At 42.3% G+C, this 23,070-nt stretch overlaps 1 protein-coding gene across 1 annotated transcript in view; it reads right to left on the bottom strand.

Moving 5' to 3' along the window:
- Positions 1 to 22,422, bottom strand: part of TCF25 (transcription factor 25) — a 49,643-nt gene extending 27,221 nt beyond the window's left edge. The window contains exons 1-6 of the mRNA XM_060787941.2: positions 22,153 to 22,422; positions 15,679 to 15,828; positions 14,877 to 14,951; positions 13,750 to 13,883; positions 5,405 to 5,470; positions 1,643 to 1,725 (exon numbers count right to left, since the gene is read on the bottom strand). Coding sequence (XP_060643924.2) covers positions 1,643 to 1,725; positions 5,405 to 5,470; positions 13,750 to 13,883; positions 14,877 to 14,951; positions 15,679 to 15,828; positions 22,153 to 22,341 — 697 coding nt within the window. The 5' untranslated portion in view covers positions 22,342 to 22,422. The remainder of the gene's footprint in view (positions 1 to 1,642; positions 1,726 to 5,404; positions 5,471 to 13,749; positions 13,884 to 14,876; positions 14,952 to 15,678; positions 15,829 to 22,152) is intronic.
- Positions 22,423 to 23,070: the final 648 nt, after the last annotated feature.

Raw genomic sequence — 23,070 nt, 5'->3', positions numbered from 1 at the left:
ATTCACTCCCTAAGGACATCAGACATGCCCCAACACTGGCAGTCTTTATGAGGAGCCTGAAAACATGGTTGTTCCAGTGTGCCTTCCCAGAATAAGGAAAACTCTTAGCAATATGTCCTCAAATGCACTTTAATATTGATTTAGGATTGTCTGCACGCCCTCATCTTTCTTTGAAAATCCTATCCTAGTTTACCCTACCTTGTTCATGCCCAGCATTTTAAATTTTAATTATTACATTTGGCTTGGCCAAAGGTTTTTAAATGCTGTATGTTATTGTTATTGTTTGTTGCTTATTGTGTATTTTTTTGTTTTTGAGTTTTATTTTAACTGCTTTGTATTAGTTATTTGTTATCGCCTTTGTTTATTGATGTACTGCAGGCTTGGCCTCATGTAAGCTCACCAAGTCCCTTGGGGAGATGGTAGCGGGGTACAAATAAAGATTATTATTATTATTATTATTATTATCTCACATGTATTTTATTAATCCCTCCCATTCTTTAGATCCCCCTTCGATTTTTTGGAGGAAAAATTCTGTCTTTTTCCAATCTATTTTTATCGCTAGTAGTTCCTCCATTTCCTTCTTAATTATTTTATGGAACTTTTGTATTTTTTCCCAGTCCCACCAAATGTGGATGGATGTTCCGGTTGGCAGTTGTGCCAACATTGTTCTGGTTATGTGAGCTAAATGCACAGGAGTTCTATACCATTTTGTCAGGATTTTCCATTGCATTTCCTTTATTTTTATATGTTTTATTTTATTAATTGAATTCATCCAATTGTCTATTTCTCTCTTACTGCAACTTAGTTCCTCCTTCCAGATTTCTGTCAAAGTTTTTTTTATTCATTGTATAGTTTTCTCATGATTATTTTGTATATGTTTCCTATGATTCCTTTCTCCTTCTCTACTTTCCATTTTATTGTTTTATCAAGATCTGTTTCTGGGATTTCCTTACTCTTCCATTGTGTTAAATTCTTTGATACCTCTCTCCACAAATAGCCAATTTCTGTGACTGCACTTATCCTTTAACTCCTCCCATTGGAGTTAAAAATCTCTTCTGTTGGGTTTCAAAATGTTCCCAAACTTCGTTATGCTGTGTTGTACTAATTTCTTTAATATGTTCTGGTATAACTGGACAAATTTGACAAATTATAGGCTGGGCTGGGGATTTATTTTGTCATTTGGGAGTTGTAGTTGCTGGGATTTATAATCAACCTACAATCAAAGAGCATTCTAAGCTCCACCAATGATGGAATTGAACCAAACCTGGCACACAGAACTCTCATGACAAACAGAAAATACTGTGTTTTCTGATGGTCTTTGACGACCCCTCTGATAACCCCCTTGTGACTCCCCCCCCCCCCCCCCCGGGGAGTCCCGACTCCAAGGCTGAAAAATGCTGCTCTAGACATTTCTTTTCCATTCAAGCAGTGGTTCTTTTCAAGAGGGACTAGCCGGCCATCCATCTCTTGGTATTAGTCCCATACCTTGAGGAAGCCCTGTGTGCTATCCATGGAAAACATAGCACATTAATTCATCCAATTCCTCTGCTAATGAAATCAAATTTCAGGCTGCCTTGTAACACAAACTTTGAAGCCAACAGGAATGCCCCTGTTCCCTGAGGGACCTGGCAAAACCACTCACCTGTCTTGCTGTGGCGGGGCCAGGTGCTCTTGGGGACCGTCAGCCACGTGCTGCGGATGTACTGGCGCTGCCTTTGCCGCAGCCTGAGAAAGAGAAAACAGGGGCCCACACAAATGAGGAGAAGGGGTGGAAGGGCAAAGGACACTGAGAACTTTCTTGGAGTATAACCATTTTAAGGGCTGCACTCATTTCTGCTTTATCTTCTACATGGGTCCTTGAACCTTTGCATTTGACCCCACATGGCTGCAGCAGTACCTTTTCCAGCCTGAAAGGCTTTCTTCCTCACTAGCAGAAAACATGGAGGGAGAGGAACTCCCTCAATTACGGAGCCCCCAAGAAGCTTAAGGGACAAAATGTCAACACAAGAACACCAAGAAGAAATATACTGGTATATTTATATTTTTAATAACCAAAAATACCTTAAAACCTCTATTTCTGGACCACTTTGATTCCTTTGCTCTCTTTTGCAATTTTTTTTGTCGCGTCAGAAGCAACTTGAGAAACTGCAAGTCGCTTCTGGTGTGAGAGAATTGGCCGTCTGCAAGGATGTTGCCCAGGGGACGCCCAGATGATTTGATGTTTTTATCATCCTTGCGGGAGGCTTCTCTCATGTCTCCGCATGAGGAGCTGGAGCTGATAGAGGGAGCTCATCCGCCTCTCCCCGGATTTAAACCTGCAACCTGTCGGTCTTCAGTCCTGCCGGCACAGGGGTTTAACCCACTGCACCACCGGGGACTAGTCTTTGCAATCATTAGAGGGTATCCCTACTTGCAAAAAATGATCCCAGCCTGGCCTCAGCTGCCCACCCTACAACCTAAGGACAATAAGAAGCCACACCTTGAAAACTGCTAGCCCATTAAATGCTAATCAAGGTGGCCAATTGAAACATTATTTGTTTGTTTGTTTGTTTACTGTATTTGTATACCGCCTTTCTCAGCCCGTAAGCAACTCAAGGTGGTACCTCTGTCTTGTCTGGATTCAATTTCAATTCACACCTACCCCCAACAGACAAGAGTTCTTTCTTCCACCCTGAACATTCCACAGATATATAAACCCCATTTTCCTAGTTTCCAAGAGACCTCAAAACCTCAGATGATGCCTGCCATAGATGCAGGCGAAACGTCAGGAGAGAACGCTTCTGGAACATGGCCATACAGCCTGAAAAAACTTACACCAACCCAACCTAAGGACAGAGCAACAGGGGGGGAAAGAGCAACAATTTCCCCTTTGACCTTGCATGAGAAAAGCTTTTTAAATTACAACTTCCAAGATCTCTGTCAGAAATATTAAGAATTAACTAGGTATTGTTAATTACAAAAATGTGAGTCAAGCACTGAAAGGGTTAAATTTAAGGTGCTGGTTTTGGCCTACAAAGCCCTAAATGGCTCCAGCCCAAAATACCTTTCGAACCGCATCTTGGCCTATGAGCCCTCGAGGACCTTGAGATCGTCTGGGGAGGCCCTTCTCTCGATCCCGCCTGCCTCACAGGCACGTCTGGCGGGGACGAGAGAGAGGGCCTTCTCGGTGGTGGCCCCCCGGCTGTGGAACACTCTCCCTGCAGACATCAGACAAGCGCCCTCCCTCATGTCCTTCCGAAAAAGCCTTAAGACATGGCTGTTCGAGAAGGCATTTAATTAAGTGCTATAACAATGTGGTAAAGATGACTGGAATGGAACAAGGAATATGAGATTGGTTATGATTCCACTATGAGACGAAGCGGATTATTTAGTGTAACTTTATAATTGTTGTATTGTTAATATATTGTTCTGTAATTGCCTTTTGTAAATTGCCTTTTTATGTATGTTGTACACCGCCATGAGTCGCCCTAAAGGGCTGAGAATGGCGGTTAACAAATGCACCAAATAAATAAATAAAATAAATTAAATGGATGCACTGACTCAGCAAAAGCTGCAGTTCAATATAAGGAGGTGTGTCTGTAGCTTAGTACACCTCAGTGTTAGTTGCCCTCAGTATGAAGAGACTTCAGTCAGAGTTAGAAGGCCTCAGTCTGAGAGAGGCCTCTGTGTGAGATAAACCTCAAAGTTAGTAGGTCTCAGTGTGTGAGAGACCTTGTGTGAGAAGCTTCAGTGAGAGAAGCCCCAGGTTGAAGGCCATCGTGTGCAAAGGCTGCTGTGTGTTAAAAAAAAACAAACTATTGTGTGAAGCTCCTGTGTAACTTTGGTGTGAGAAGAGGCTCCATGAGAGCAAAGCTGTTTCTCTGCATGAGAAAGAAGCCCAGTGTGGAAGCAAAGAAGGAAGTATAAAGAACTTTGTTTGCGTTATAGAAACCTTGTTCTTGTAAATAGTGTAACCATATTATTTTGCTATAAAGAAAAGACTCCTAAGGAAGAGAGAACATTGGCCTGTGTGTTTTTGTTCTTTTTATCACTTGTGGCTACTGGTGCTGGGTCACACTGCTGCTGATAATTATTTATTATTTATTTAGAACTTTTATATACCTGTCTTCTCACCTCCGAGGGACTCAGGCCGGTTTACAACAAAGGAATTCATACACAATAGTTTAAAACATCACATACAATAATACACTAATATAAAACACATTAAAATACAATCATATAATTATATAAGGCCAAGGTGTCAGCATAAAATCACTATTCATCCCCATCCGTCTGTGTGGTTAAGAGTTATTGACTCACTCATCTAATGCCAAATTCCAGAGCCAGGTTTTCACCAACTTTCTAAAGGTCAGGAGGGAAGGGGCAGTTCTGATCTCCAATGGGAGAGAGTTCCAGAGCCGAGGGGCCACCACCGAGAAGGCCCTGTCCCTCATCCCCACCAGGCGCGATTGTGAGGGTGGTGGGACCGAGAGCAGGGCCCCTACAGAAGATCTTAACAACCTTGATGGTTCATCTGCTGTACATTTATGAAGAGGGTCTTTGTCAATAAGCCCATTTGCCCAACAATCTTCTGCCCAGGATTGGTACCATTTCTGCTCAGTGATGGATTCTGGAAGTTGTAGTCTACAAAAGCACTTTCCTCAAGGGCACAGGACATAACATTTGAAATCAGGGCTCAAAACTATCAGTAAAACTCACTGCCTCAGAGTCTGGCAGAGATGCCTTCTTTGGGGGCTTTTCAGCAGAGGCTGGATGGACATCTATTGGGAGGGCTTTGATGATGCTTTTCCTGCTTGGCAGAAGGGATTGGACTGGATGGTCCCTGGGGGTCACTTCCAACTCTACGATTTTATGATTCTACAATTGAGACATTCATGCAAGTCAGCATCCACCCATCTAGGATCTCTATAAATTAAGGTTAAGAGTTGGCACATAAAAGTTGATAAGAAGAGCCTATGCTAGTGTTTACTTTTTATCATGCACAATTGCTCCATGCCCTTCCCACTTTTGGGGCTTTGTGTGGCCTTTCGCTTTCCCTGGGAACTTCTCTGACTGGCATCCTGTCCTCAGAGAAGTTGCCACCACAATCTCCTCCTTTCAACCGCATCCACATCACCTATGAAGACAAACCCACATCCAGGCCTCTTGGGTGCCCAAAGGAGCACAAAGCATACATTTAAAAAAAGCAAAACCCCAAATCAGGCCCTCTTTCTAAAGAGACACTGATGCTTTTGTAAGAAGAAGGCTCCCTTTGGGCTCCTGGGGACAGCCCAGCTTTCTGTAAGTTCTCTCTCTTGGATCCAAGTTATGACTCGCTTTCACAATTCTTCAGTGTTTGAACATCTCAACTCATGTTTTCCAAAGTGCAACAAAAACATGTCTTCGTTTCTAGGCTTGGACTCACCTCTGATCGCCAAGAACTGCTCGGGCTCCAAAATATCTCTTCAGCTCAGTTTCTGGGTTCAGGTTCCTGGAAAAGGTAGAATACAAACCCATCTTATTATTTATTTAATAACTAGCTGTCCCCTGCCACGCATTGCTGTGGCCCAGTCTGATGATCTGGAAAATATGAGAAAGTATGAAAATATGAGAAAATGAGAAAGTGTTGGTTTCTAATATATGTAATGTCTTTATGCTTGTAGGTAAACACTTGTTGTTGCTTTGTGGAGTGTTGTTTCTTTGTTGATGTGGAGAGTGTGTGGTTTGCCCACCCTGGAACATGCAACATACCATAGTCCTTCTTTAGGGGTCCCTTTCAAATCTATGATACTATATCATCTAGCTATATCTATGGCTGGATGGCTCTTTGTCAGGAGGGCTTTGATGACGTTTTCTTGCCCTGGTGAAGAGAGTTGGACTGGATGGCCTTAAGTATTTTCTGTTGGTCATGAGGGTTCTGTGTGGGGAATTTGCCCCAATTCTGTCGTTGGTGGAATTTGGAATGCACTTTGATTGTAGGTGAACTATAAATCCCAGCAACTACAACTTCCAAATATCAAGGTCTAGTTTCCCCAAACTCCACCAATGTTCACATTTGGGCATATTGAGTATTTGTGCCAAGTTTGGTCCAGATCCATCATTGTTTGAGTCCACAGTGCTCTCTGGATGTAAGCGAACTACACCTCCCAAACTCAAGGTCAATGCCCACCAAACCCTTCCCGTATTTTCTGTTGGTCATGGGAGTTCTGTGTGCCAAATTTGGTTCAATTCCATCATTGATGGAGTTCAGAGTGCTCTTTGATTGTAGGTGAACTATAAATCCCATCAACTACAACTCCCAAATGATAAAACCATAGTTTTTTGAGTGATGGTCACTCCTTGTGTTGTGAGACGTTTTGTTGCCAAATTTGATATGATTTCGTTCATTGCTTCTTTTATTTTTAAGGTACTCATTATGCCCAGAGCTTTTATATATATATAGATAATAATAATAAAATAATTATTATTTAGGAACAGTGAATTATTTTCAAATGTGCCGTTGGCACCGCAAGGAAGAAGAGGACCGGGTCCTGGCCCTAAGGCTCTTACAGAGTAAAATGTGCATCAAAGTAGGGGTTGTTTTGAACTGCATTTCCCAGCAGGCCAAGTAGCCAATTGTGGGATGCTAGGAGATAAGGGGGTTATTTCCACTTATCTCGAGATGGAAAAATTTAGGGGAAGGTCATCAGAGAACAAGAATAGATTTGAGATGTTTGTCTTAAAAGCACTGGCTGCCTCTCTGGATTGCTTTTGTTTTATTTATGACTAGCTTGGATACTCAGTGTTGCCTGGGCTATTAGAAGCCATTTTTTTTTAAAAAAAATTAGTAAATGCATAAGGTTGTGGGTGAATTACATCTCACATCATGCCAGGTTAACCCCCTGAAACTCCATCAATACTTAAAAGTTTATCATGTTGGGCAAGTTTGCTCTAGATGCATCATCAGTGAGGTTTAGTGTGCTCTCCAGCTGCAGGATGAATTACAACTCCCATCATGGTGGGATCAGTCCCGTCAAATCCCTCAAGTACGTTCAGTTGGTCATGGGGGTTCTCTGTGCCGAGTTAGGACCAGGTTAATCATCAGTGGGGTACTAAGTGCTCTTTGATTGTAGGTAAACTAGAAATCCCAGTACTTACAACTAACAAATGTCAAGGCCAATTTGCCCCAAAACCCACCAGGATTTCAATATTGGCATATCGGGTATGCATGTCAAATTTGTTGCAGATCCATTGTTGTTTGCATTCACAGTGCTCTCTGGATGTAGATGAACTATAATTCTTATAAATCAAGATGAATCCCCCCCCCCCCCCACCAAAAAAAAAAGCTTTCCTATATTTTTCTTTGGTCATGTGGGTTCTACATGTCAAGTGAGGTCCAGGGCTATCGTTGGTGGAGTCCAGAGTGCTCTTTGATTGCAGGTGAACTACGAATCCAAGTACCTACAACGGTTATAAATCATGGTGAATTTCCCCCAAACCTCTCCAGTATTTTTATCTGGCCGTGCCAAATGTGGTCCAGGTCCATTGTTAGTGGAGGTTACAATGCTCTGACTCGATGCTGGGTGCACTACAACTTCCATCATGTGGAGCCAGTCCCCCAAAACCCCTCCAGTATGTTTAGTTGCTGATCATTTCTGCTCTATTTGTTGTGCAGAGTTGAAAAGAGTAGGAAAGGGTTAACGGAGAGGCAGTGGGCGGGATCATGCAAATTCCAAACCAATGGAGAGACACAAAAACACTGGGATGTCTGTGATGGAGGGAACACATAAAATCTATGATGAAGTTGTCCCCAGATAAAAGCATTCCTTGGGTAGTGGGCAAAAATACCCAATATGCCAAAAGTTGCTGGGATTTATAATTCGCCTACAATCAAAGAGCATTGTGAACCCCACCAAAGATGGAATTGAACCCAACTTGGTAGACAGAATTCCCATGACCAACAGAAAATACTGGAAGGGACACTGACCATGAGTTTGGGAGTTGTAGTTCACCTACATCCAAATAGCACCATGGACTCAAACAATAATGGATCTGGACCAAACTTGTCACGAATACTTAATATGCCCAAATGTGAACATTGAGGAAAATAGACCTTGACACTTGGGAGATGTAGTTGCTGGGATTTATAGTTAACCTATAATAAAAGAACACTCTGAACCCAGTCCACAATGAATCTGCATCAAACTTGGCACACCACCTACATGGCCAACACTGAATACTGGTTGGGTTGGGGGGATGTTTTTGAATTCTGGGAGTTGTAGTTCACCAACACCAAAAAGAGAAGGACAGGCAGAGAGATCTTCAGCTTTCTCTGCCGAAGGGTTCCTATGACCATCAGAAATATGTGTTTTCTGATGGTCTTTGGTGACCCCTCCAGGGATCCCGACCCCTAGGTTGAAAAACACTAGATTAGAGGATCTTCCATTTTCAAAGGCAATCTATTCTACTGTTGAACAGTTCTTAAAGGAAAGAAGTCCTTCCAAATGTTTATGTGCAATCCCTTTTCTTGCAATTCAAATCATCTTCCACATGGCATTCCCTTCTGATGTTTAAAGCAGGTTACATCATGTCACTTCACATTCTTCTCCAAGATCACATACTCATCCTCTTGATCTTCTTCAGGGTCTGGTGATTTCTTTCCAAGACCTCTCCAAACCAAGCACCTCTAGGTCTCCAGGGCACTTCTCATAGTTTCCAGACTGTTGGACATTTTGTTCATATTTCTCTGGACTCCTTACATCTTGCCATCTCCTTGAATGGCTTTGACCAGAACTGGACTCAGGTATAATTCCAAGAAAAGAGGTCTGACCAAAGCAAAACAGAACAGGACTAGAACTAGCCTCCTCTTGATACAGCCCAGAATCACACTGGGTTTTTTTGCTACTGTATCACACTGTTGGTTCATGTTCACCTTGAATACTCTAAGACAGTGGTTCCCAACCTTCCAAATGCCTCATGCTGGGGTGACCCCCAACCATAACAATATTTTCATTGCTACTTCATAATTGTAATTTTGCTACTGTTATGAATCGTAATGTAAATGCTTGCTATGCAGGATGTATTTTCATTCACTGGACCAAATTTGGCACAAATACCCGATACGCCAAATTTGAATACTGGTAGGTTTGTGCGTGATTGAATTTATCAATTGGGAGTTGGAGTTGCTGGGATTTATAGTTCGCCTACAATCAAAGAGCATTCTGAACTCCACCAACAATGGAACTGAACCAAACAGAACTCTCATGGCGAACAGAAAATACTGGAAGGTTTTGGTGGACATTGACCTTGAGTTTTGGAGTTGTAGTTCACCTACATCCAGAGAGCCCTGTGGACTCAAACAATGATAGATCTAGAGCAAACTTGGCACAAATACTCAATATGCCCAAATGTGAACACTGGTGGAGTTTGGGGAAAATAGACCTTGACTTTTGGGAGTTGTAGTTGCTAGGATTTATTGTTCACCTACAATCAAAGAGCATTCTGAATCCCACCAACAATGGAACTGAACCAAATTTGGCACACAGAACTCCCATGACCAACAGAAAATACTGGAAGGTTTTGGTGGACGTTGACCTTGAGTTCTGTAGTTGTAGTTCATCTACATCCAGAGAGCATTCTGGATTCAAACAATGATGGATCTGGATCAAACTTGGCACAAATACTCAATATGCCCAAATACAGTGTGTTCTGATGGCCTCTGGTAACTCCCCTCCAAGGGTCCCAACCCCCAGGTTGAGAAATACTCTAAGAAGACTCCTAGAACCATTTCATATGGACTGTTTTCCATCTAGAATTGCTTTGATCAGAACTGGGCACAGGATTATTATTACTGGTGAGGTCTGGCCAAAGCTGGACTAGGACTTCTCTTAATATGGACATGAATCTCCTGTTGATGCAGCCTGGAATTGCCCTGGCTTTTTTTGGCTGCTACATCACATTGTCCACACATGTTTAGCTTGTGATCTTCTAAGAACTTTGGATTTATTGCTGATTGAAAGCCAAATGCTACCTTAAATCATATCAAACAGAACAAAAACAACAAGGAAGGGCAGAGCTAATGTTGCAGCCATACGCCTTGAAACTGATGATCTCTTTCCCTTGCTCTGAAACAGTGGCTCTTAACCAGGTCTCAGGGAACCCTGGGGGACCATGAAGGATTGAAGAAATGTCATGGTTTTTTGGCAGTTAAATCTGAACAAACAAACAAGTGAAAGCAAGCTAGAAAGGGAAACGGAACAAAATCTTCATTTTCCACGCTTCTTTTGGAAAACTTGGCTTTTTTAACCTATTGCCTTGATTAAAAACAGTCAGAGGTGGAAGTCAGCTATGAGAGTAGCTAGGTGGGAAATGTACCAGTAGGAGTAGTAGTAGGATCATTATTATTGTGATAGTTATTGCTATTACTGTTGCCATTATTACTGTTCTGCTCTCAATACTATTACTATTTATTTTATTTATTTACAATATTTATATACCGCTTTTCTCAGTCCTCGGGCGACTCAAAGCAGTTATTAAATATTATTATTTATTAAATATAATTAGTACTAGCCGTCCCCTGCCACGCGCTTCTGTGGCCCAGTCTGGTGATCTGGAAAATAAAGTAATGAGAAAGTGTTGGTTTCTAATATATGTAATGTCTTTATGCTTGTAGGTAAACAGTATTTGATCATGTTTTCTTGCCCTGGTGAAGGGAGTTGGACTGGATGGCCTTAAGTATTTTCTATTGGTCATAGGGGTTCTGTGTGGGAAATTTGCCCCAATTCTATCATTTGTGGGGTTCAGAATGCTCTTTGATTGCTGGTGAACTATAAATCCCAGTAACTACAACTCCCAAATGTCAAGGTCCATTTCCCCCAAGCTCTATCTGTGTTCCTAGTTGGGTATATGGAATATTCATGCCAAGTCTGGTCCAGGTCCATCATTGTTTGAGTCCATAGTGCTCTCTGGATGTAGGTGTACTACACCTCCCAAACTTAATGTCAATGCCCACCAAACCCTTCTGGTGTTTTTTGTTGGTCATGGGAGTTCTGTGTGCCAAATTTGGTCCAATTCCATCTTTGGTGGAGGTCAGAATGCTCTCTGATTGTAAGTTAACTATAAATCCCAGCAACTACAACTCCCAAAAGACAAACTCATTTTTTTGAGTGTTGGTCACTCCTTGGGTTAGTAAGTGTCTTGAGGCCAAATTTGGCGGCAATTCGTCCAGTGGTTTTTGAGTTATGTTAATCCCACTACCGAACATTACATTTTTATTTAAACAGATTGATATAATTATTTTAAATTAGTATGGACTCATTACAACCAAAATATTATATTACGAGTGTAGGTATTAACAGATTAATTTATATCCCCTTCTCTCTAAATTTGAAGGACCCTCATGAGAAAATTGAAATTATTTTTTGATGTGGTCTAGAGCCTTAAATCTTGACTCTTGTGGGTCTGCGACCCCAAAAGGAATTTAAGAATTTAAAAGGGGGCTCGTGGCAAAGAAAAGGTTGAGAACCACTAGTTCAGACAGAAAACACTCCTACTGCCCCCTCTTGGACAAACAGTGCAGTAATTTACTAGGCCACCAAACTCAGATAGAGTTGTGCTTTCCTCCTGATCTGCAGTTCTGCCATTCGTTCTTATAATTCACCCAAACACAGAGACTGGTAAAAGGGACTTCCTGCACTACAGTTTCCAGAGTCTCTAGCCAACAAGTGCAAAATATGATAAGACCATTAATGTCATAACCATTAGTTATTTGGGTTGCTGTGAGTTTTCCGGGCTACATGGCCATGTTCCAAGTTTGACTTGGCCACAGTGGTCCACACTCTTGTTACATCCCGAATGGACTACTGCAATGCACTCTACATGGGGCTGCCTTTGAAGACTGCCCAGAAGCTTAAACTAGTCCAACAGTCGGCAGCCAGGTTGCTCACCGGAGCGACGTGCAGGGAACATACAATTCCTTTGTTATGCCAACTCCACTGGCTACCTCGAGCAGCTTCTGAGCACAATTCAAAGCGCTGGTTTTAACCTTTAAAGCCCTAAATGGTTCTGGCCCAGATTACCTGTCCGAACGTATCTCCTGCCACGAACCATCACGAAGATCTTCAGGAGAGGCCCTCCTCTTAATCCCACCACTATCGCAAACGCGGTTGATGGGGTTGAGAGACAGGGTCTTCTCAGCAGTGGCCCCCCGCCTATGGAACGCCTCTCTAGAGATATCAGATTGGCCACCTCCCTCTTGTCTTTTAGAAGGAAAATCAAGACCTGGTTATGGGACCAAGCATTTGATCAGTGAGCAGCAAGTGGAAGATCACACAACTTATGGCAATGTATTGACTCAGACTGGTTTTTGGATTTCGATTTTAATGGTTGTGTCTTAATTAAATGTTTTAATTGTTGTTTAAATTTTTAATATTTTGATTGTTCTGTGGTGTTTTTATGATGCTAGCATCATATGATGCTTTTATGAGTCCCCCTTCAGGGGGAGAAGGGTGGGCTATAAATATAGGAAATAAAAATAATTCCATAAACATTTCCTCTTGACGTTTCGCCTGCGTCTATGGCAGGCATCCTCAGAGGTTGTGAGGTATGTTGGAAACTAGGAAAGTGGGATTTTTATATCTGTAGAATGCTCAGGGTAGGAGAAAGAACTCTTGTCTGACTGAGGCAGGTGTGAATATTTCAGTTGGCCATCTTGATTAGCATTGATTAGCCTTTCATTTTCAAGGTCCAGCTGTTTATTGCCTGGGGGAGTAAACTGAACAAAATATGGCTCTCAATATTAAAAAAAACTCTAAAATCAGGACAGTAAATAAAGAACAACATTCAGAAAACAGAGGAATTCCAGGCATGAATCAATCAGGGCCACCTAATACCTCCCAACAAAGGATGCCCCCAGGCAGGAAGCAGCCAGATCTTGAAACTGAAAGGCTAATCAATGCTAATCAAGGTGGCCAATTGAAACATTAACACCAACTCAAACAGACCCTGAACATTCCACAGATATATAAACCCTATTTGCATAGTTTCCAACATAACACACAACTTCCGAGGATGTCTGCCATAAATGCAGGCAAAACAGCCCAGAAAACTCAGTGATTCCAGCCAGGAAAGCCTTCAACAACACATTAGTTATTTGGTTATGACATCCCATGTGTAGTCTGCATGACATTGGCAAATCATAGAATAGGAAAAGATCACACTGGCCATCTAGCTCAAGCCGCTGCCATTCACAAAAAGCATCATCAAAGCACCCGACAGATGGCCATCCAACCTCCATTTAAAAGCCTCCTAAGAAGGAGCCTCCACCAAAATCTGTGGCATTGAGTTCCACTGTTGAACAGCTCTCATGGTCAGGGAGTTCTTCCTAATGTTCAGGTGGAATCTCCTTCCCATAATTTGAACCCAAATGGATATTGACAAATGGACACAGGGCTATGTAGTGACCAAATGGGCAGGAATGTGGGGAGTTTTATTGGCATGCAATAAAGGTCAAGTGCTCATGGTTTTGTGGGGAAAAGGCCTGAGGATCAGAAGATCTGTGTGTCATATGACCCTGTGTATGAGGTCTATATATATGCTGTGCCTTAGAGCAACTTTTGTTAGTATAAACAATAAATGTTTTGATACCAGAAAAATTACTGTGTGGTCTCAGAGAATCCTTTTATAATAAAGCGTCTCTCCAATAGAAACACAGCTGATGCTACCAGGAAATTGACAGTTTGTTCAGACTGACAGTTCATGAAGTGATTAAGCTTTCGAAAACAATAACCTTACCTGTGCTCTACGTACAACAGAGGCCGACTGTCTGTGGGTACCCTGCTTTGGCTCTGGCATGAAGGCCCATCGGGAGTCTCAATCCTCACCAGGATGCTCTCAATGTCTTCTGCATCATCTTCATCCCCAGGGCCCTGTGCACAAAATTGCTGTGGTTTTAGCTCCATGAAGAAGTCTATAATTGCTTTTTTTAAAAATACTGTTCATGTTTAATTCTATTTTAATGTTTTTATATTTTTAAGTTTTAAATTGTATTGTATTGAGAAAAAATGATATTAATATTATTAATAGAATATTGATATTAATATCCCTTTTTGATAATAATAATAAACTTTTGAATACGCACTTATGCACTTTAGCATATGGAGAGGAGGAGGACTAAGATACTCTTCGATCGGAACACTGGCGAACCCATTTGTACTATATGATGGCTATGATACATTTTAATAAATGCTTGTGTTAGCCATTTCATCTGCAACTCATGTCAAACTGTTTTTCATTATATATGTTTAATGTTCACATGCCCTAATTTATTGTCTGACTGGTTTATCCCCAGCTCAACATTTAATTTTTCCATTATTGCTATTATTGTGTATTATTTTGTATTATTCCTGATGTTGTTTGTTACTTTGTAAGGCATTTAATGTTTGCCTATTTTTGTGCTGTAAACCACCTTGAGTCCCTTTTGGGAGAGAGGTGCGGCCTAGAAATAAAGTATATTATTATTATTATTATTATTATTATTATTATCCCACTGCAGGAACTTCCTGGTGAATAGAGGTTTCTCTTGGGTTCAAACAATATTTATTTATTTATTTGATGTATTTATATATCACCTTTCTCACCCCTGGGTCGACTCAAATTGCGGTTTACAACATATTAATGGCAAAAATAATTTATGCCAACATACAGTACACAAAGAAATCATGATAGCTAATTACTACATATAACTATTAACTTAAAATCAATTAAAACCATTAAACATGACATATATAAAATTTAAACATTCAGAGAGGCATAAAATCATACTAGTATAAACATAAACAGTATTTCCATAGAGGTGATCTCCTATTTATAAAAGCTAAACTACATAAGGTTGAATGGTGCTCAAGAGTGGGTCAGCTTACCAGAGTCTCACCCGACGCATTTTTCCTGTTCTTTCTTTTCTTCTTCTTCTTGCGCGATTTGTTATTTGGAAGAGGCTTTTAAAAAATTAAATAGAAGTAAACAGTGAGACATATGGTTTGCAGCATCTAGCCAAACGGATATCATAAGCAGCCTACTTAGATCAGGCAACCTGGTTTAAAACAAATGTTACACTGCAAGAGGAATTAGCACAACTGAAATAATTCCAGAGCTCTGCCTCCACCCTGTGGCACGAAACTGAAGTAACAAGTAGTTTTCATGGGACTTCATTCCCTAAACGGACTAGAGTTGAAAAGTAAAGCATTTCTAGTCTAGCCTACAAGTGAATCCATTTCTAACATTTATATTTCACCTTAATAAATAGAGTAGTGCTTTCCAATCACCTTAATTCAAATATTTGAATTAAAAATCAACAAAACAACCAACATTTACAAGGTCAGAAATCTTAGTACTTCATTTTGGGCTCAGACTAGGAGCACTCTACGTTTTTAAGAGACACTCCTGGGATATTGAGTGACCTATCACACAATTATAGGTCATTATTATTATTATTATTATTATTATTATTATTATTATTATATTTTTATCCTGCTTTTCTCTACCATAGGAGGCCCAAAGTGGCTAGCACTAAAAGCTATAACAACTTGTGAATTAAAACTTAGCACAAATAAATATTAAAATAGAAATAAACATAAAATATTTAAAAATACATAGTTAAAAGCAATAAAACAATTAAAACAAATATATTGAATTACATCAAACACAACATCTCAGGGCATTTACCGTTTGGTCCAATTGTTTGGTCTCTGCTCCTCCTTTCTGCCGGTCATTTTCCAGACTCTCTTGGTTCTTTTGGTCACCTTCCTCCTTCAGCCTGGAATCATCTTTCTCCTCTTTGGATGTGAGATCATCCTCTATTTCTTCATTGGTTATCTGTGGAAATTAAACAAAATTAACCCAGCTCAGCCCATAGGATTGGTTTCTCAACCCTTTGCTGATATGAAAGCAAAGACTATACTTGCATAAATAAATTAGAAGCAAAGCCCATTACTCAAACACAAAGCATGCCATTTTAAGCATACTGAAAAGGGCTAAAACTGTGTAACCATCCATATGTTGGGTTGCAACTTCCATCAGCCTTAAGCCAGCACAACTAATGGTGAGGAGCATTAGAAATTGGGAACCCAACTAGTTTCTGGAAGGTAGCATAACTTTCACCCCAATGGAGAAGATCACAAATTCAAAGAATCATAGAGATGGAAGAGTCCCCAATATCAACACCTTTCTCCCAGGCAGGAAAGCACAACTGAAGCTTTCCTGTCAGATGGGCATCCAATCTCTGCTTAAAAACTTCCAGAGAAGGAAGGCCGGACTCTTGGGAAAGTCTGTATTCCACTAGAGTTGGAAGGCACAATCAAAACCCTCCTGACAGATGGCTGTCCAGCCTCTGCTTCAAAACCTCCAGAGAAGGTGACTCCACCCAATGTCAGGGCAGCAGCGCATCCCACTGCCAAACAGCTTTCACCATCAGGAAATTCTTCCTAATATTTAGGTGGGATGTCTTTTTCCTGTAATTCAAATCCATAGCTCCATTGTGTTCTATTTTCCAGGGAAGCAGAAAACAAGATGGATCCCTCCTCAATGTGACCTCTTTTCCAATATTTAAACATGGCTTCCATATCACTTCCTTACTTTCTCTTCTCACTAAACATCCCCACTTCCCTAAGCTGTTCCTCAGTGGCATTCATGGTGTCCAGACCTCGGACCTTTTTTGTGGCTCTTCTCTGGACCCCTTCCATCTTCTCTATATCCTCCTTGAATTCTCTGACCCAGAACTAGACCCAGGGTTATTCCAAGTAAAGAGGTCTGACCATGTCATTGGGTCAAAATCTCTCTCTGTGAAGATTGTGTGTGCGTTGCTGTGCACCAATCTCCACACACAACACAAATCTACATACAGACGTCTTTGAGGGCAAACCAAAACAAAAAAAAATCCCATGGTGATCAGTGAGTGGTGATGGGGGCAGGACTGTGAAATCTAGAAGCCCCTAGCTATGGACTGTCACATGAGCAATGGATATGGATTCATAGAATCATATAAATGGAAGACGTCACATGGGGCATCTAGTCTAGTCTCCTGCCATGCAGGAAAAGCACCATCAAAGCACCCCTGACAGATGGCCATCCTGGCACTGTTTAAAAGCCTCCAAAGAAGGAGCTTCCACCAGATCATGAAGCAGTGAGTTCCACCATTGAACAGTTCTTACAGGCAGGAAGTTCTTCCTAATGTTGAAGTTGAATCATATAAATGGAAGACGTCACATGGGGCATCTAGTCTAGTCTCCTGCCATGCAGGAAAAGCACCATCAAAGCACCCCTGACAGATGGCCATCCTGGCACTGTTTAAAAGCCTCCAAAGAAGGAGCTTCCACCAGATCATGAAGCAGTGAGTTCCACAATTGAACAGTTCTTACAGGCAGGAAGTTCTTCCTAATGTTGAAGTTGAATCTTCTTTCCTGAAATTTGAACTCACTGCTCCAAGTGCTAGTCTCCAGAGCAGCATAAAACAAGCCTGATTCAGTTGTTCTAACTCAAGGCCTGAGGCAGTTGAGCAATTTGGCAGCTGTATCCACAAATGAACAGCCTGATTCGGGACCTTCACCCCATACAAGAAGGGGGCTAAACATAGTCTGAAGGCTAAGGTGAAAATAATGTGGTATAAACACTGAAGAACTAATGTTGCAACTGGAGGTCAGCTGTAACCAACTATGGTGCTATGAGTTTTGAACAGGCACAAATCCAGGGAAAATGGAAGGGCGGGAGGAAGGACTGAAAGAAATTGGAAAGGAGGAAAGGGAGAAAGGAAGAAGGCAATTGAAGAAAACTCTTGTTATGATTGTTGAAGAGGTACAAATCTAGAGACGGAGGGAGGGAGGAGGGAGGTAGAGAGAGAGAGAGAAGAGAGAGAGAGGAAGGAAGGAAGGAGTGAAAGAAGGTGGAAATGCCTGAAGAAAACTCTTGCTATGACTGTTGAAAAGGAAGGAATCCAAGGTGAAAGAAAGGAAGGAAGGAAGGAGTGAAAGAAGGAGCCAAAAAGATGGGAAGGAAAGAGGAAGGAGACAAGGAAGGAGACAAGGAAGGAGCTGCCTCTTGTCCTCCCACCTAGAAATCTATGTCCTCATTGTGACAGGCCAAGAGGGAAAGAAGGAACCAAAGAAGGTGGGAAGGAAAGAGAGAGGAGGGAGGGAGGGAAGGAAGGAAGAAAGGAGCAAAAGAAGGAGGGAAGGGGGAAAGAGCCAAAGAAAAGGGGAAGGAAAGGAGGAGGAGGAGGGAAAAAGAAGAAGACCAACAACAACAACAACAACAACTTTATTTTTCTACCCCACCTTCATCTCACCAGAGGGACTCAGGGCGGCTTACATGAGGTGAAGCTCACAGCAAAATACAATTAAAAGCAAAACAATAATAAATGAAAACAGCATAAAACAGTATAAAAACAGCATAACAATAAGAACAAGCATCAAAAGCAACTGCAGACTAATTTTTTGGGGGGGGGGGGGGGGAATGGACGGTACAAGGACCACTATGCAAACTGGTTATGGATAAGGTGGTCAGCAACGTATAATAATATAGGAAATATAATGGAAACAGAGCAATTTAACAGGATCAACGTAATTTAACTTAAGGATATGTATAATGCTCTAATACAGGAATTCAGAATCAGGTCATGGAATATTTTAATGTAATGTAATGCAATACAAAATATATATATATATATATATATATATATATATATATATATATATAAATGCTTTGTGTGTAATGAGTACTTTAAAAACAAAAGAACTAATGAACGAAATTGCACCAAATTTGGTAACAAAATGTCTCACAACACAAGGAGTGACCATCACTCAAAAAATTATGATTTTGTCATTTGGGAGTTGTAGTTGCTGGGATTTATAGTTCACCTACAATCAAAGAGCATTTGGAACTCCACCAATGAGGGAATTGAACCAAACTTGGCACACAGAACTCCCATGACCAACAGAAAATACTGGAAGGGTTTGGTGGGCATTGACCTTGAGTTTGGGAGTTGTAGTTCACCTACATCCAGAGAGCACTGTGGACTCAAACAATGATGGATCTGGACCAAACTTGGCACAAGCACTCAATACGCCCAAATTTGAACACTGATGCAGTTTGGGGAAAATAGACCTGGACATTTGGGAGTTGTAGTCACTAGGATTCACAGTTCACCAACAATCGAAGAGCATTCTGAACCCCACGAACGACAGAATCGGGCAAACTTCCCACACTGAACCCCCGTGACCAACAGAAAATACTTAAGGCCATCCAATCCAACTCCCTTCATCAGGGCAAGAAAATGTAATCAAAGCCCTCCTGACAAATAGCCATCCAGCCACAGATAGATAGATATAATTCATACACACAGAGATATAATATCATAGATTTGAAAGGGACTCTTAAGTTCATAATTGTCCTTAAAGAAGGACAATGATATGTTGCATGTTCCAGGGTGGGCAAACCAGACACTCTCCACATCAACACTGACAAAGAAACAGCAAGAAATACTGTTTACCCACAAGCTTAAAGAAATTACATAGATTAGAAACCAACACTTTCTCATCACTTTATTTTCCAGATCAAAAGACTGGGCCACAGCAATGCGTGGCAGGGGACAGCTAGTAATATACATGGCTTATTGGCCTATGCATTTTGACTAACCCTGTATATAATATGATATTATAATTGTATATTTATGTTACATGTAATATTACTAATAATATTATGATATAGAGGAGGGCGACTAAAATGATCAAGGGTCTGGAGAACAAGACCTATGAGGAGTGGCTTAAGGAGCTGGGCATGTTTAGCCTGAAGAAGAGAAGGCTGAGAGGAGACATGATAACCATGTATAAATATGTGAGAGAAAGCTACAGGGAGGAGGGAACAAGCTTGTTCTCTGCTTCCCTGGAGGCTAGGATGCAGAACAATGGCTTCAAACTACAAGAAAGGAGATTGCATCTGAACATGAGGAAACTTCCTGACTGTGAGAGCTGTTCAGCAGTGGAACTCTCTGCCACTGAGTGTGGTGGAGGCTCCTTCTTTGGAAGCTTTTAAACAGAGGCTGGATGGCCATCTGTCAGGGGTGATTTGAATGCAATATTCCTGCTTCTTGGCGGAATGGGGTTGGACTGGATGGCCCATGAGGTCTCTTCCAACTCTTTGATTCTATGATTCTAGTGGTATGGTGCAACATAGCAATGTGTAATGCTGATATTGTACTATGCTAGAAATATAATATATTGTATCTAATATATACCTTGTAAGCCTCTCTGAGTCCCTTTTGGGGTGAGAAGGGCGGCATATAAATGTCGTAGATAAATAAATAAATAAGTCATGATATAAGTCATTTATCATAGGAGTCATCAGTCGAATGAACAACGAAACATCCACGTCTTTAATTCCTTACAGAATGTGGCGAGGGAGGGTGCCAGCCTAATTTCCCTGGGGAGAGAGCTCCAGAGACGAGGGGCCACCACCGAGAATGCCCTTTCCCTCGTCCCCACCAGCCGCGCCTGAGATAGGGGCGGGAGTGAGAGAAGCCTCTGGAACGCCCTCCCGAAAGATCTCAGACAAGCCCCTACATTGGCAGTCTTCAGGAAGGAATTGAAAACCTGGCTGTTCCGATGTGCCTTTTCAGATTAGGAACCTCCAGCACCAAATCCTAGAAGCACCTTAGCAGAACCAAGATCACTGCACACTGCACACCGCACTTATATTTAATCCCACATCCCTCCTGCCACATCAGCACTTTTAATCCTGTACCCCTACTTCAGCCGGCCCAGTTTTAATAGTGTCTTGTTGTATTGTTATTGTTTTTCTGCTTAACTGTTTTTAATTTGCTTTGGGTATTGTATTGTTGTATTGTGTTTTTGGGGCTTCGGCCTATGTAAGCCGCATCGAATCCCTTGGGAGATGCTAGCGGGGTATTATTTATTTATTTATTTACCTTACTTATATACCGCTGTTCTCAGCCTGAAGGCGACTCACAGCGGTTCACAACAAATACAAACAGCAAAAATTCAGTGCTACAGTATAGAAACAGTTAACAACCTAACACATTACACAATTAATAAACAGTTACTACAATACCCATTCACTGTCGTCTAGACATCAAAAACATGTTCCAGATTCGTCATCCATTCCAGTGTTCATTAACCAATCATTGCACTAATTATTCGAACGCCTACTCAAACAGCCAGGTCTTCACCTTTTTGCGGAATAGATTAGAGATGGTGCTAGTCTAATGTCTGTAGGAAGGGCGTTCCACAGCCGAGGAGCCACCACCGAGAAGGCCCTATCTCTCGTCCCCGCCAGCTGTGCTTGAGAAGCAGGCGGGATCGAGAGCAGGGTCTCCCCAGAAGATCTCAAAGTCCTGGTGGGTTCATAGGCCGAGATGCGGTTGGATAGGTAGCTTGGGCCGGAAACGTTTAGGGCTTTAAAGGCCAACACCAGCACTTTGAATTCAGCCCGGTAGCAGATTGGTAGCCAGTGGAGTTGGCGCAACAGGGGGGTTGTATGCTCCCTGCGCTCCGCTCCTGTTAAAATCATGGCTGCCGAGCGTTGGACTAGTTGGAGCTTCCGAGCCGTCTTCAAAGGCAACCCCACGTAGAGAGCGTTGCAGTAGTCTAAACGGGATGTAACCAGAGCATGGACTACCGTGGCCAAGTCAGACTTCCCAAGGTACGGGCGCAGCTGGCACACGAGTTTTAATTGTGCATAAGCTCTCCTGGCCACCACCGAAACCTGGGGTTCCAGGCTCAGCGATGAGTCCAGGGTCACACCCAAGCTGCGAACCTGCGTCTTCAGGGGGAGTGCGGCCCCATCCAACACAGGCTGTAACCCTATGCCCTGTTCGGCCTTGCGACTGACCAGGAGTACCTCTGTCTTGTCTGGATTCAATTTCAAATAAATAAATAAATAAAGTTATAATAATAATAAAGATCTTAAGGATCGCATGGGCTCATAGGATCTCGAAGATAGGCTGGCCCTGAACCTGTAGGCTTTGAGAAATTGTGGGAATTGAAGTCCAAAATACCTGGAGGGCTCAAGTTGGCCCAGGCCTGGCCTATGATGATGCTGATGCTGGAACACTAGACTCTTATTGATGCAACCTATTGATACATACAAAACAACAGTAGTAGTAGTAAACAGTAGCCCTGCGGCCCTGACCAGTTCGAAGGGGTTGCTGAGCTGCTGCCCTTTCCTCCTCCGCCTCCGCCCGGCGCCCCCTCTTCCTTCCTCCTCCTCCTCCTCCTCTTCCTCTCTCCTTCCTTCTCCTTCCCCTCCTTCGGCCTCTTCCTCTGGCAGCGCCTGGCCCCGCGACTCCCCCCTCAAACGCCTCAAAGCCCGCCGCGACATCACTTCAGCTCCAGCCCGAGCCAGAAAAGGCAGCGGACCGGAAGCGGCCTCCGAGAGGACCCGAAAGAGAACAGGTGGAAAAGGCACTTTCCGGCTCCTCCTCCCGCCTTCTGAGCAAAACGCATGCGCCAAAAGACGGGCCGCTCTCCCATTGGCTGCCCTGAAGAAGACCTTGTTTTGGCCAGCAGGGGTTTTTTTTACACATGCGCAGAAGGGATTTGGCTTGCCTTTTTGTCTCAGTGGGAGAGTCATAGACATTGTTAAAATGTTTATTGTATGATTGTGTGTCACAATTGTCACAGCTTGTCTCCTGTGCTGTGCTTTTTAATTTGTCGTGTCAGGGCAACCAGTCAATTGTATTACATTTCTCACAGAACAAAACAAACAAACAAACAGACAAAATACAAAATTTGTGACTTTGCTTGGAGGAGACGTGGTTTTAAAAAGAGAATTTTCAGATATTTCCCCAATGCCCATATGTCATGATTTACTGCCAGCTTGGGTGTGATCCTGGATTCATTGTTGAGCCTGGAGCCCCAGGTCTCAGCGGTGACCAGGGGCGCATTCGCACAGCTTAGGCTCGTGCGCCAGCTGCGCCCATACCTTGGGAAGTCTGACTTGGCCACGGTAGTCCACGCTCTGGTTACATCCCGCCTAGACTACTGCAACGCTCTCTATGTGGGGTTGCCCTTGAAGACGGCCCGGAAGCTTCAAGTGGTCCAGCGTGCG

This window comes from Anolis sagrei, chromosome 8 (assembly GCF_037176765.1).
Source record: "Anolis sagrei isolate rAnoSag1 chromosome 8, rAnoSag1.mat, whole genome shotgun sequence".
Lineage (NCBI taxonomy): Eukaryota > Metazoa > Chordata > Lepidosauria > Squamata > Dactyloidae > Anolis > Anolis sagrei.
The sequence above is the reverse complement of the archived record's forward strand: the minus strand, read 5'-3'. Positions and strand labels throughout refer to the sequence as shown.